We start from the raw sequence: 15,844 nt of genomic DNA, 5'->3' as shown, positions 1-15,844 counted from the left end.
TCAGTGGCTAGAGCACTCGCTTTGCAAGCGAGAGACCTGAGTTCAATTCCAGGCAGGGCGAAACCTTGGGCAAGTTTCCTTACTCCACACGCCTAATAATAATCCCTCCAAAAAAACAAAACAATAATAAATTGGTCATTTTCAATCTACAACTGTTTGTGGGACACTGCTGTGTGCAATTGGCTGCCGCGTTCGCCCACAAATATAGAGCCAATTCACTTTACAGTATATTCTGTGAAGCGCTTTGAGACGTCAAGAAGATGTGAAAAGCGCTATATCAAATGCAAGGATTATTATTATTATTATTAGCAGAGCTGGGCCTGAATGGCTGAAACTCCGTCAGGTAATAGGGCAGGGGATCATGAAGCTGAGCAAAAGGGGCAGTCGAGTTGGTAGGATTGAAATATTGCATAATTTAACATCGCATAATTAAGATCATTCTCCCTCTTACTGCAATAAGACATTAAATAATCTGTATGCACATCTTTTCAATTATGGAATTGGATCACTGATTCCCCATTAATTTCTTTTAAGGTTGGAATCCTGACAAGTTTGAGTAGAGCTGATTACCCACACAAGTAGTGGCTTTAAAGCAGATAATGAGAGTCATTAGCAGAGCATGTCGTCCCAACATGAAGCATCGGCTAGTATTTGACTGTGAAACTAATAAACCTTGCATTTGATATAGAACCTTATCACATCAATGAGATGTCTCAAAGCGCTTCACAGGATTTACTGTAAAGTGTAATGACTGTGTATATTTATAATACATTAGATTATTAGAGAATAATCTTAATATTATATGATAATATATTATGTTAATATAATATGGTATATTATAATAAAATATTCATATTATATACATTTAATATATAACATAATATATCTGTTATGCAAAATGAGATGTTCATATGTGATCCTGTCTGCCTTGACTTCATTGTGTAGCCTGTTATACTTGTGTTCCCTCCTCATTGCTGATGTTCATTCCGATTCATTGATTTACTGGGTACCTTCAATGTCTATCTACCACATCTTTGAATTATTTACAAAAACAAAAGTTAAAACTCTTAACAACATTAAACTGATTCCATCAATTTTATTCTTTTAACCTTATCTGGTTAAAGATAAATAAAACCGTCATTTACAAAATATCTATACGATGCTAACTGGTTTTAAATATATTTAGACTAGCCAAAATGATTGAGATGTCATGTATCATGTCTGCTTTAATTGTCAAGATTTGATACTCGCCACTTTCAATTTGCATGATGGCTCCTGTCTTCTGAAATAAAACTAAACTGTGACAATGCAACGAGTAAAAAAGAATAAAAAATGAACTTGGACAAATAAAGCGAAAGGAAAAACTTTAATACATTTGGAATAAATAGTGATTTTAAATATTGTATAAAAATAAGATGCGAGTACCATGAATGAAACATAGACTACTCCGGACAAGTTGTATCTTTGTGAAGCTGGTCTATAAACCCTTGTACAGAATCTTCTTGTACTAACTAACACTCTCTTGTGGTGTAAAGTAAGGTTGAAATGGAGGGACATTTCAGGACATATGAACAAACTTTTGTTTTAATCTTTCCAGTTTGTGACTTATAACCATTATAATGATGAAGGACATTCTGAGTTTGCGCTTACATGTTATAATAAACTTTGACTTTTAATATCAGTGGAAATTGAACACACAGTGGCTTAGCTGATATGGAAGTGGATGTAGTAAATCAAAAAACTGTAGAGCAATTCTTGCACCCCCACCCCCCCACCCCACGCATTTCCCTCACTCAGCAATGTACACATATAGATACACACACACACACACACAAATAGTCAGGTCCTCATTCATGCAAAGAATGGTAAAATGTCCTCTGGGATTGGGATAAGCAGTAAACTATAGCTTTGAGCAATTCAACTGGCCCGCTTCTGAGCTGATGTGTGAGTGAATATATCAGTTAGATTGCACCAGACTTGTCAGCCTCTTCCCAGTAAGTGACTTCACCTGCACAAGAAAGAAAAGGAGAAATGCAGAATGAGAGGGCAGTCAGCAATACGTAGAACTTGAAGAACATATTAACATTGGCTTTTCCAGAGACCTTTGCACATTACCTACTGCATACACAAAGGACATATATATACCAACAAAATAATCACAGCCTAGATTTGCAGTTTGAACAAAGAATATTCCACATTCCAATTAGCATATTTCAAGCAGTATAAATAACAGTATAAATGACAAAGTGAAATGTAAGTATATTAAAATCCTAGCTAAAATATATGAGTAAGATTCTCTCTTCCTATATTAATAATAAATGAGTCCAAGATTCTATCAAAAAATCCCAAAGCTTGACATTTCATATTAAGAAAATGGCAAATTGTACCTTTGCAAATATTTTCATTAACAAAATGAACATTCCTTGTAAGTGCTTGTTTCTAGGACAGGTCAACTACATTAAAACTGAGGAACAGAAAATAAACAAAGTCACAAATCCAAATCAATGAGACAGAAACTGGGCAGTTTTCATCATCTTCCGCTGCACTCCTCAGATCAAACATTCAAATGTGAGGAAGTTTACAGTTAATAGCAATTTTCTGTGTATTTCTTTTGGTTATCCTTGACACTTTTGCAGTATGACGGTGGTCCACTAACCCAACAAAAAAAAACACTCCTCACATCTCCTGAATGTGCAAATCTAAAATTCTTGACCTCCCCCCACTGATGACTTGTTGAGTAGACATAGAGCAATGTCAGCAAGCAACATCTATTATTCAGATGGTGTTTGCTGACATAGCTCTGTGTCTGGTCGCACAGTAGAAGGTGCTGTTTAGTTTGCTTCGACTGGCATCATCTGTTCCTCTCTAAATCTTTCGTTTTTTTCTATTAATGAGTTTTGTGCAGAAATATAGGTTTAAGCAAGACTTACTTATCCAAGGGAAGGTCCTAAATAAGATGATATTAGCAGCTGGTAAAAACTTTACAATATAAATATGATACATTATAAGGGCCGAGTCTATTTCAGCTATGAAGATATTTATACAAGAAAAGCTAGGTGTTCTGGTGAGAAACGTATACAGGTGTCCGTTTTTTAAAACTGTGTGAAATTCCAGAGGGTTTATTGTCTGTTGTTTTTGTTGAGTGTGTCTAATGGAGGATTTTCTTGTGGAATTGAATTGACTGATTCTCAACATGTTACGGAAGTGCAGAAAATGTCAATGCACACGATTCTTACTGCAAGCAGAAAAGCATTTAATTCTGTCCAATCTTCTTCTTGCACATTAGTTTCATGTTTTATTGCACACGCCAGGTTTATATGATTACAGATGTGAGTTTTCACCTCCTCCAAAATACAAGCAAGGAAGTAGATAAGCCGATAATTAAAACCACTGAAGTTGACAAATGCATGCATCATATTACTCACTTACACCGTACAATAGAATGCATGTATCACAGCAAAGCAAATATCACTTTTGTAGGGAAATCAATACTTTCTGCAAAGTAGAAGAGGGAGTAATTATCTTATGAAACTGGAGGAACAATGAGATATTGAACACACTTTTCAAGTGGTCTATCACATTCAATTATCTCTTCGTATACAGATATATTAACTCTCATGTGTTAAACATGATAATAATCCTTACTTTTGATATTGCTCCTTTCATATCAGGAGGACGTCTTAAAGCAAGATTTACTGTAAAGTGTAGTACGGTGTATTTAAAGGCAATTTAACAGCGACTTCAATTCATAACTAGTACATTTCAAAGAACAGAAGCTTCTGAGATTAGCGATGAATATTTAACTTTACCCTAGATTTAAAAATACTGCAAATCACTTTGAGTTCTTGTTTTCCAAATGATATGATCTCCATATAACGTCCAGAAATAATTGTATCTTTACATATTTCTTAATATAAAGGTGAATTTCAGATACCAGTTCATAGCTTTTACCTCTGTTCATAGAAATGTTTCTCAGAAAGCAGCAACAGTGGTGTTAAGGTAAATGGATACAAAACTAAGTAAGCTTGATTTTAACAACATTGATAACTCTAGGTCTTTTACAAAACAATCACCTTAAATAAGACCATCATGTTTGCACTCCCTCTCTGCTTTGACCCTCTTTAGTTCATATATGTCCACTGGAAGTGTGGTATTGTGCAGGCTGAATCTCATTATCAAAATTAACCTTTTCAGTAATTTCATCAGATTACTGAAGTTGTAATTTAGCTCTGAATAAATCGTAGCTTCAATATCTTTTTACTACATGGAGATGTTGCAGAATAAAGCAAATAAAACTACGAACTGCTATACATCACATATAGATGATTTCAGATATTCGTGCCATATCTTTCGAAATATTAGCATTCTTTTATTGTATGTATAATAATAATATTCGATATAGTGCCCTATCATGTCATCGAGACGTCTCAAACTGTCTCACAGGACACACTGTGCATTTGGTGGGCGAAACGTGGCAGTCAATTTCAAATAAACACACTGTATTCTATGCTCCTTCACGCCTCTGCGGAGTACTGTGATGAACCAATAATCTGACCCTCTCTAATGAAGGGCTATGAAAGCCAATTCTGTTAGATTACTGAATTAGTTTCTGTCTATTTACTGTTTATCTCCTATATTTCAGAATTAATCTCACAATATGTAACATTTATATTTCCACTGATCATTTTAAAATTATTTTTGTAATAATTTCCCAATTCTTAATCAACTAGTACTACACTACCCATTGGGATTTTGGTTTGCTGGTTTGAGGAAATGTCTGCTATTCCAAAGTTCAATGAGATCGTCAACTTTCAATCATGTCTTGAATGACTCGTTGTATGAATTATGAATTGGTGAAGGGCTTGATGCTCAATAGACTGGGATGTCATAGGATGACTGGAAGCTCCTCATATAGTTTATTTTTCCCCAAATGGCATTGAAATTCAGAAGTAAAAATGAAGGTGAGCAGTTCAACAGCTTTGTCTCAACAGATAGAAATTTAGGAAGTAAGGGCATTGAAACACTCTGTCATGAACTAATAAAATAGTGAAACAGGCTCAAAGGGCTAAACGGCCTCTTCCTGTTCCTATATTTCTTCAAGGAATATAATGACGATTCAGGAAGATCTGGACCAATTCAACTGAGGGACCAAAAAGTAGCAGATGGATTGATAAGATAGACAAGTGCAAGCCAATGGAAATGAGATCAAGAAACTCGTAGCATGTGTCCAGAATAAAGGGCGAATATTAGCATAACAAAGATGGAAAGGAAATGGATTTGAGTGTGATTATCAATCATTCACTGAAGGTTTCCAGATGCTGTCAAAAAAGTTTTATCAAATGCTCAGTTGGAGAGCATTTGACACTAACCTGAAATAAGTTCCTCTAAACTTTTACATTCTCCTCCTTCTCCCACTTGCTTCACACTTTACCATGTCACTTAGTGTATCTGTGCCTATAAGATTATACCTTCATGGCCTCATTGTGCCCAATACTGTATTTCCTCCATGCCTCTGCATTTTATTTTTCTGAGTCTCGCCCCTATCTCCGTGACGCAGTCCCATCAGATTTGTGTTCCAGTCATCTTTCCAGATGTCTAAGACTCTTGGTTCTTCTCGCACAGAAAAATTAGAGACCCCTTACATTTATTCCTACATCCCTGTCATGCTTGAGGGCAGAGAACACAGCTTATAATGTTAAACTGGTCTACTTCCTATGATAGATGCAGAATAAATGAGAATTACCTCATGTGTAGGAACCTTCCCTATATTGATCACATTTAGGCTTCATTGTTGCCCACTGTGTAACTATACATACACTGTTTGTAAGATTATTTTAAGATTAAGATGTGGTTGGTGTCTATGATTCTCTAATCTTCAGATGAGCATCTCTGTTGCAGAGCAATGAAAGATTGTGCAAATATCAGGAATATTATAAGCTTTTATTCAGTTAGTAGCTTCTTTCATCTTGCCCTGTAATCTAATATATTTGAAGATTTTTTTTTGCAGTTGCTAAACACCACAAGTATCAAGTAGTCTATATTTTTCATATTTACAAAAGACAAGTAATTTAGCAGCAAGTGAATTTTAAGGGGTGTTACATTTACAGTTATGTGAGTGAGTTGAATGGTCATTTTCCATTAAACTATTACTAAGAAATGATGTTAGCAGTATTTCCTGTGCAACACAAGGGATGTGATAACATGGTGACCTAACGGTCAGTCCTTTTTTGGGATTCCTTTCGACCCAAACCATGGCATTATAACAAGGCTTCTTAGTATATAGGGCCATCGATTGCATGAGTTCAATATTCTTAAACTAGCGACAGATTACTTTTTTCCACTACTTGGTGAAATTGTAACAAGAGGACATAAATTAGATTTGTTTTGCACAAGGTATTATTTGGATGTGGAACGTATTACGATAAATCACTGCTGAGGTCAATTCAATTACGTGATTTATAAATTGAATCAGCTAAATACTTCAAGTAGGAAGATTATAAAAGAACATATGGAAAGAATAGGGAAACAGGATTTCAGCAAATAAATCCCATGGGAGAGCTAGCGTAGCATAGGTACAATAGGCTGAATAGGATTTTTCAGTGGTGAAGATTTTTTGATTATGTATCCCATAAACTGTCAAGATAATCATTGCATAGCTTTGAAAGTCTAAATGGACTCAACTCAGCTGCCATTATAATTCCATTAACTATAAAGATAAAACAAAAGTGACCTCTATGGGATCAGATTTTTCAAATTTATTGCACCTCTGAATTAGATTATTTTCTTACACATAAATGACTGATCCTCACATCTGATATAACATCTTTTACGTCTGGAGAATATCTCAAAGCGCTTCACATGATTAACTGTGAAATGTAGTGACTGTATTTGGTAAGCTAACTCAACAGCCAATTTTGCACACAACAATGTTCCTACAAAGAGCCATGAAGTGAATGACCAATTTTATCTGGAGACTTGTTGTCCAATAACACAGAGAAATTCTCTTTTTGAATAGTGCCACGGAATTTTTAACATCCACCTATACAGGCAGATGGGACTTCAGTTTAGTACCTTATCCGAAGGACATTTATATCAGTGAAAAATCAAGCTTTTCAGAAGTCAAAATGAGTGTTGCAATTGAGTGTTTTTGTCTTCATAAATAACACTATAGGTGGATTTTATCCTGTGCACAATCTTTCATAATACAATGATTACGTTTCTACACAATAGTGCACACTTGTACCTTTGGTTAGTTTGAGTGACAAGGCTTGATACACTGTATAAATACAGGTACTGTAGTACTATACTTGGAATATAAAGCCTGGAGATATAGAAATCACATAATACAATAGACTTAAACACTAGTAAGCAAATAAAAAAACATTGAGTTACAAATGATTTCATAAGTTAATGACAATTAAAAATGCTGTGACCCTTCAATTTTCTCACTTATTCTTGAAAAGTTGGTCATTGCCTCTCGTTAAAATTGTTTAAAGATGTACAGAACGCAGATGTATTCTTAATATAATAAATCATCCTTGCTTTTGATATAGCACCTTATGACATCGTTGAGACGTTTCAAGCCATTTCACAGGAAGTGCAGTGACTGTATTTATAGGGGAAAGTGGCACCCAATTTTGTGCACAGTAATATCCTACAAACAGGTTGGGACATTGGGAGAAACTCCCTTCTTGTTCTTCTAATAGGCAATCTACTATGGCAGTACTATCTGATAAGAAACATGAACCTTCTTTCAAAAATTGGAAATTTCGTTCCAAATCTGGCAAATGTTCACACAAGGTGGCAACAACCTTGTAGATTCCAAGCTTGCTCTACTGAATTACATCAGCATCCCTTTGGGAATACAATTCTAAATTTTTGGTGTGTTTTCTTTGCTGAATGGTACAATGGACAAATGATTCCAATTTCAATCATGAGGCCAAGTGTAATTTATTATGTGCACTTTAGACTTCCCCAGGGTCCTAGAGCCTATTGAACTATAAAGAACGTGGCCACTGACAGGATAGGTGGAAATAATATAAACAAAACACAAAATACTGCAGATGCTGGAAATCTGAAAACAAAAACATAACATAACATCTATGGAGAAAGGAAAGTGAGTCAACGTTTCGGGTCCACGACTCTTTCGTCAGAACTGGGGCATGTTGGGAGAGAGAAGCTTAACACCCCGCTTTGTTGTGTATTGTTAACACTTCTTTAACCCATCATCCCATTTTCTCCTTTGTCTTCCTTGCCCCGCCTTCCCCCTCTTTGTTAGCCCTTAAAAGTCTCTCCCTCCCAACATGTCCCAGTTCTGACGAAGGATCGTGGACCAGAAATGTTCTCCATAGATGCTGCCTGACCTGCTGAGTGTTCCCAGAGACTTCTGTTTTTGCTTTTAGGTGGAAATAATTATGGGAATAAAGAGTAGGTGTAAACAGAAGGAAACTTGTAGCTAGATTTAATGAGCCCTTGACCAAATAGCAAGGCAGTGAGAAAAAGGAGAAAGTAAACACAAATTGTAAAGATAAAAGAGGAAAAAATAATGGAAATATGGAAGGTAACATGCCAAGACAAACAGCGGAGGAAGGGGAGAAAAACATTGAAGATGGTAAAAAGATAGAATACAAAAGTGAAAATAGAAATGAATGAAAAGAAGACAGATCAAAATAAAATAATTAAAACTAGCAAGCAGTTGTTACTCTAATACTGGGGTGTTGTTTTCTCAATGGCTCCTGAGCAAACCTCAGTCTGGATTGAAGTTTACATTTAATTTATTCTGGAGGGATGGGCTTGGCTGGAAAGATGGGAACACTTGCTAAAATTAGATATTCCAGTACACCTCTTGGAAGATGACAGAAAAAAGGAAGGTAAAGACAATAAACATAAACGAATGGCATAGATGAAAGTGATGTAAAAGTAAATAAGTAATGTAAAAGTGAAGGGAGGAAAGGCAAATTACACACTTCCTTATATCTTTGGCCAGTTTGAGTGACCAAGCTTGATACACTGGTGGCCACACCCTCATTATTTTGGAGATGTTTTCTGCCACCTGAAATGTAAGGGGAGGATTTATCCTCTGTTATTGCATTAAAAGACAATATGCAACTCTCTTGAGATGACATGCAATGCCAGATTTAACTCTAGGAACCTGGCCTAAGTGCTGGTATACAAAATGCTTGTGGTAAAAGAAGTGAAGAATGTTTCAGCCTCTTGAAAATAAATGTGTAAATAGGTAAACATGTAAGTATGAATTATTTCTGTCTGTGGTATAGCCAATAATTTCAGACATAAGGACACCACAAAAATGTCACAGCTGACAGAATAACATGGACAGAAGTAAAAGCCATTGTTCTTTTGTATTACCTTTGTGAACATCCTTCAAAATAAGTTCATACTTTTCTGTGAACAAGGAGAAAGCAAAGTTGAGGGTGTATTATTGGCATTTTGGCTTGTGAAATGATACCACCAAAATGACGTCCATGCAAAACGGGGAATGCTTTGCATGCATTAGTTGATGAGGTCTCAGCCAACTGACATACCACTGAGGAATGGTTGCATTCGACTAACGCATGAGGTTCCAAGCAACGCAGGGTGGTAAGGCAAATAAAAGAACTGATGGCAGAAATAAGATAGCATGTGACAATAATCTAGAATGGAGGGAATGAACTTACAAGCGATATTTTACAGTTATGTTCAAAAGGTTAATTGGCCACTCGCATTTCACCTAAGGTAAACTACATGGTTATCATGCTTTTATTTCCAACATCTGACACCAGCATAGATACACAAGAGACTTTACATAATGATCTCTATAATGTTCTTCACATAACATAAGAAACAGGAGAATTGTCTAAAGGAACAAATTGTTAATGGAAACCTTGTAGAATTTAGCATTTCCATTTCTGCATGAAGTTTTGAACCCATTGAAATAAGTGCAACAACTTCATTGTCGGAGGCCTACAAGTTGGGGCAGTTAACCCACACTAAAGTAGCAACTTACCACATTGCAAGTGAATTTCTCAAATGAGGTTCTGCGATCCTCAATGATTCTCGACTTAAATGAAGATATAAAGAAATATAAAAAGGAAGCAAACAAAGAAAAAGAACTCTCTCTACCCAAAGTAGAAAGCTGAAGGGATGATAAAATAATAGGCTCCAGGAACAGCTATGGAGAGAGCAAGAACCAACCTTGGGAATGACAACTGCTGAATAACGCTGCAGAATGTATCAGTGAAAACAGTGAAATTGAAACACAAAGCGGCAAAGCTTTCAGAACATGACATATGATGATAATGCTCCAAATCTACTTCTAATGAATATCCTGTTTCTAATTATTTGGAGTACCATACAGTTACAAGGTCAAATGTAATAGGAGATGACAATCATTCCAACACAAAATCCAGTGTGAGGTGTAGTGTATTGGAAACCATTCCACGTTTCCATGAAATCTGAGCTGATCTGGTTTGAGTCAATTTGGTGTAAAACCACAGTACAGTTTTTGATAATTAAGTTGTATTTTCCCTTTTCTATATGAGGAAAACCTGGCAGACTCACATCTCTATTAAAAAACAATGTGCTAACGTGGTTGATTCTGATTTCCTGCATCACAAAACAGCTTCTAGAAATATTGTTTACGCTGAAGAATCTGTAGTCCACGATATATTGATTTAGCTCAAGGGTGCATTTGCTTCAGTTGGCCCCAATTGCTAATTCTCAACCAGATGAGATGCCCATTAACTGATCTTCACCATTTAATCTCCCAACAATGCTATCGACTTAAGCTCTTAGTAGCATTCATGCCAGTGCCCATGATAAATCCCACAAAAAGTTTGCTTGTCTTCCAGGGTGAAGAAGGATATTCAAAGGCAACAACCGATGACATAGAATTAATATTGTTTTCTTTTTAAGTGAAAATAAAGGTAAAGGGGAGAAACTGAGTGAGATGAAATATCTTTAAAGGGTGTCAATTTTGCGACATTTCTTAGTTAAGAAATCCATGTGAGGGATCCTTCCAGCAACCAGATATAGGTGATACATATTATGCCAACTCGAAAGAACATGTTCTGAAAATAGATCAAGTTGTAGCATTGCTGTGAATCGACATTCTGGACTTCTTTATTTCTTGACCAAGAAAGATCTGCAAGCTGACCCCTTTACTTCCTAATTTTAGTGATGTTTAAGAATAGATCTGCAATAGTTATAATGAATCTTTTGGCCTTATCATACTGAATGGTCATTTCCAATTGTGGTTTGGTTTTAGGTTAAAAATGTGGCCTATTGAGGTCAAAAAATTAAAATAATAATAATAGCATGCATTATATAATGCCTTTCAACATAAACCTCATTCAAAATCAAAGTTAATGTTAACTCTGGAGGCAAAAGCAGCAAGTAATATGTGCCATTAATGTCCCATAAACTACAATGAGATGAACAGCCAGTCAATTTACATTTTGGAGTACATTTGAATTGAGAAGGCAATGTAAGACCAGGATGAGTGGGAGAGCGACTCCCACTTATTCTGGTTTTATATTCCCTTCCCAATCCAAATTTGAAGTAGTAATGCTAAGGTGGTCCTTTTACATCACAAGGGAGATAGAAGCTAAATTAATAAAATGATCAAAAATGGGATGATATTGAAGTAGAAAACTTGTGTTTAATGTGAAATGTTGCTTGTGGCAAATGGAGCTGTTAATTTGCACCAGATATTTGACATGTAAAAATTGTAGATCTGCACGAATGTATCTCTGAAAAATGAATGAACTAAATGCCAACTTCTGAAATTGCATACAGATTGAGTAAAAAGCTAAACACTTGTTCCAAAGTTGCCTTGATTTTGCCATGCCCCTATGGAACATGTCTCTGACATTATTCTACGTGTGCTTCTGCTATGTTACCGCATAGTGAAAGTATTTTTGTTGTTTTAAACCTAAACCTATGATATTAACTACTGTATAAATGTCCATAAGTACACTGAAAGTGTAACGTTGTCACTGCAAAAGATCACCAGGCAAACTATGAGTTTGATAATCATTAGGTAATACTATGAATGATAATATGAGATCAAAAGAAGAGTGATTTTTATGGTGCTTTACTCTACTCTGATACCTGATGTCCAACTAGCAGATCATTTAAAAGATTGAGGACTGAGGCACAAATAGAAGACAATTGCAAGTACCTTTTTTTTAGCCTGGAGCAGCTCCTGATAGGCACTGGAACGTATGAATCGAGGGTAGGAATCACTTTTCATCAGTTTGTAAATGTGCTCCTAAAAAAAAATGGTATCAGCTGTAAACATAAGCAGGCAAGAATAGGAAAGTGTACCTAAAATGAGCATTTTTGTATAGCAATGAATCCGAGTATAACCTGATAGTTATACCAACTCAGAGGACCTCTCTTATATCCGGTAAATAATAATAATAATCTTTGCATTTGATATAGCGCATTATCACGATTTTCAGATGTCTCAAAGTGCTTCACAGAATATACTGTAAAGCGTAGTGACTATGTTTTGTGGATGAAATGCGTCAGCCAATTGTGCACAGCAGTGTCCCACAAACAGTCGTGGATTGAGTGACCAAATTATTATTTATTTTTTTGAAGGGATTATTATCCCCGGAAAAGCGATCGGCCAATCAACTAACAGCCGGGTTCCTACTTACTGCTAAGTAAACAGAGGCATGTGGAAACATTTTTCCCTGGCTGGGAATCGAACCTTGGTCCTCTCGTTTGCGAGGCGTGTGCTCTAACCACTAAACTACAAGACTCCAAAAAAAATGAAAACAGAGCAATATACAGGTGACTCAAGCTCTCTCTAAGCCACATAGCAGATACATTTCTTAATATGCAAAATGCTAATGTCTTCGTTCAGGATTTGTCATTGCTTTATCTCTGCAAATATTTTTTTCCTCCTGTCCCCACTGGGTCACCTGCAGTGTACCCCAAGGTTCGAACCGTGACCCCTTCTTTTCCTCATTTACATCTCGGCGATATCATCCATAGAAATTAGATCAACATCTACTTCCCATCTGTGACCCCAAGGTCTGCTGATGTTCTGTCCTCTCAGTAGTCAGCCATCAAGGCCTGGATGAGTGCCAAGTTTCTGCAGCTGAATGTTGACAAGAGAGAAGAAACACTCCTTGGCTCCCATCAAAATCACCTGCGGCTCCAACCTTCTTAACCACCCCGGCCTTTCCCTCAGACTAATTAAACCTGAGAGTAACCTAGGTGTGAGGTTCGATCCCCAGGTGTCCTTACTACCTGACATCCAGTCCCTGACCAAGATCAGTTTTCTCCTCCTCAGTCATATTGCCTGCCTCCGATTGTACCTGACACTCATTGCAGCCCATACCCTTGTTCACCAATTCATCACTTCTCGTCTGAATAACTCCAATGCCCTCCTCACCCATCTTCCTAGCTCCACCATTTATAAAATCCTATTCATTCAAAACTCTGCCCACACCAAACTCCGTACTCCCATCACCTCAGTCCCTGCCAGGCTCCACTGGTTCCCTATCACAGAATGGATCAATTTCAAGGTCCTCACACTCAAGTACAAATCATTTCATGGCCTGGCACCGCCCCACTTCTCCTACCTGCTTACTCCCCACTCCACTGCCTTTGCTCAGATGGTTCCAGCTTCCTGCACATCCCTCATATCCTCTGCTCCACGATTCAGCAGCTACGTCCCAAAACTATGGAACCCTCTGACTCAATCCCTCCACCTTGTCTCCTCCTTCCCTGTCTTCAAATCACACTTGAAAACCTTCCTCTTCCACCGTGCCTACATTCACCTCCCCTCTCTTCCAGTTCAGCATCAAGCTCCGCCACTGTTAAGCCCTTCAAGATGCTTCCCCCTTGAAGAGCACTGTATAAGTGCAAATTGTTGTTGATCTATTTGTGTAGCTCAGAAATAACTAATGGTATTTTAGTTTGGATTTCGAAGTATGTTTCTGAAGTTCCTTAGAAAATAGTCTAACTTTAGTCCAAGTTTTGTATACTAAAATATCATGATCTTTTATTAAAAAAATGGGAAATCTCATAATAAATCAGCAAGCATTATTTTTTGGTGATCAGCATGTGATAAGACGATTGTTATTGTCTGCATGTGTGTACACTTAACATTCAAATGAAATCTATCTATTTCCAATTAATACAAATAGCTACATTTGTATTAATTCAGAAACATCTGACTGAAGGAGATATCTGTGTCTAATTTGCAGTTTGTGCTAACCATAGATAAACATATATACAGCCTGAATTCCTGCTGCCATTAATTATGTTATTAACCAATTGTCTATAATCCTTTACATTTGCTTTTAGTTACATAATTAAAGTTACTTGTAATTTCCTCTTTTTACGAATGTTAACACATGGTTAGCACAATCATCAAATTAGGCCCCATCATCTTGATAAATATCAGTTTGCAATATCGCTGTCTGTTTCATGCTTTTGTTTGTTGTGGTTATAGTTTCTAAATGCTGCTTTATTCAGTTGCTACCATATGACCTACATACATATTGTGGATAGCAGCTGCAACTTGCAAATACAGTTAATGAGGACCAGACATGTAGCAATTGTCTTATTTTATAACAATTTGATATGGGGGCTGATTATGCTATAGAAACGGTCAAAGTCATAGGATATACTGTGAACTGACTGTGTGTTTGTAGGTGAAAGCGGCAACCAATTTGCATACAGCAATGTCTCACAAATAACCATGAGGGGAATGACAAATTTTAATTCTCTTCTCTTTTCAAATTGTGCCATGGGATCTTTAACATCCATCTGAATAGGCAGATGAGACCTTGGGATTTAACATCTCATTCAAAGGATTGTTCCTGCAGCAATGCAGTGAATCCCCAGTACTGCACAAGACTGTCAGCCTAGATTGAGTTCAGAACAAGAAGATGAATGAAATTCTGACAAAGGGTTGTGGACCCAAAATGTTGACTCACTTTCCTTTCTCCATAGATGCTGCCTGATTTACTGAGTGTTCCCAGTAACTTCTGTTTTCGTTTCAGATTTCCAGTATTTTGCATTTTGTTCATAGATGAATGAAATGTCAGGCTGTTATGACTTATAACAGCTTTTAAGCTTCAATGAAAACGACAGCTCAAACTCCAACTCTTAACCCATAAGCTGTGAAAATGAGTGCTAAAATACACTAGCTAAGCCACTATGCCCACAACATTTCTCAGATTCAAATTGGCGAATAATTAGAAAAGAACAGATGGCAAAATTGTCTTTTAGATTATGTTTTTCCTGGGTTTCTAGTGTTGGCTTGATGGGAAAATGGCACTGAATCAGTACATAGAGAGATTTCAAATGGATCCAATTGGGCAAACAAGCAATATATTAAAAATAACTTTTTTTTATTGTTGATGTTCTGCCTCCAGATATCCCTGTATTGTCCTTCTAAGAACTTTGGGTCTCTTTTAATGTGTCCACTAAAAATAGTTCTAGGTATATAATCGTTTTTTCCTCTCATAAAGCAGTAAAGAAAAGATTTTTTTTGTAATCAGCATAAAATAGGCACCCCATGTCTTTTTTGTATTATTTCAGATATCTGTTTATCATTGAATACAGGATTGAAATTCTAACTTTGAATCTTAAGTCTATCAGTGGTTCACACACCAAAAATAAAATCTACTTTCAGAAGGCATTTTGATAAGGTTCTGCACAAATGATTATAGCGAATATGTAGGAAAGAATGGGAAATCGAAGGCAACTTTGTGACATAGGTTGTTAATTGGTTCACTGACAGAGAGAACGCAGATAAAGGGAATGTTCTCTGATTGGTCTGATGTGACAAGTGGTGTTTCCCAGGGACCTGTCCTGGGGC

At 36.6% G+C, this 15,844-nt stretch overlaps 1 protein-coding gene across 3 annotated transcripts in view; it reads right to left on the bottom strand.

The window, feature by feature from the left end:
• Window positions 1-1,796: 1,796 nt before the first annotated feature.
• LOC103178921 (regulator of G protein signaling 7) overlaps window positions 1,797-15,844 on the bottom strand; it is a 285,543-nt gene continuing 271,495 nt past the window's right edge. The window contains exons 16-18 of one of the 3 annotated variants that reach the window (XM_042333320.1): window positions 12,179-12,268; window positions 9,367-9,402; window positions 1,969-2,008 (exon numbers count right to left, since the gene is read on the bottom strand). In XM_042333320.1, coding sequence (XP_042189254.1) covers window positions 9,382-9,402; window positions 12,179-12,268 — 111 coding nt within the window. In that variant the 3' untranslated portion in view covers window positions 1,969-2,008; window positions 9,367-9,381. Of the gene's footprint in view, window positions 2,009-5,086; window positions 5,141-9,366; window positions 9,403-12,178; window positions 12,269-15,844 lie in introns of those variants that run through there. The other 2 variants (XM_042333318.1, XM_042333319.1) reach the window with 2 other exon arrangements.

This window comes from Callorhinchus milii, unplaced genomic scaffold (assembly GCF_018977255.1).
Source record: "Callorhinchus milii isolate IMCB2004 unplaced genomic scaffold, IMCB_Cmil_1.0 Scaffold3, whole genome shotgun sequence".
In the NCBI taxonomy this organism is placed as follows: Eukaryota; Metazoa; Chordata; class Chondrichthyes; order Chimaeriformes; family Callorhinchidae; genus Callorhinchus; species Callorhinchus milii.
Note: the sequence above shows the minus strand (reverse complement) of the source record. Positions and strands in the feature narration are given on the sequence as shown.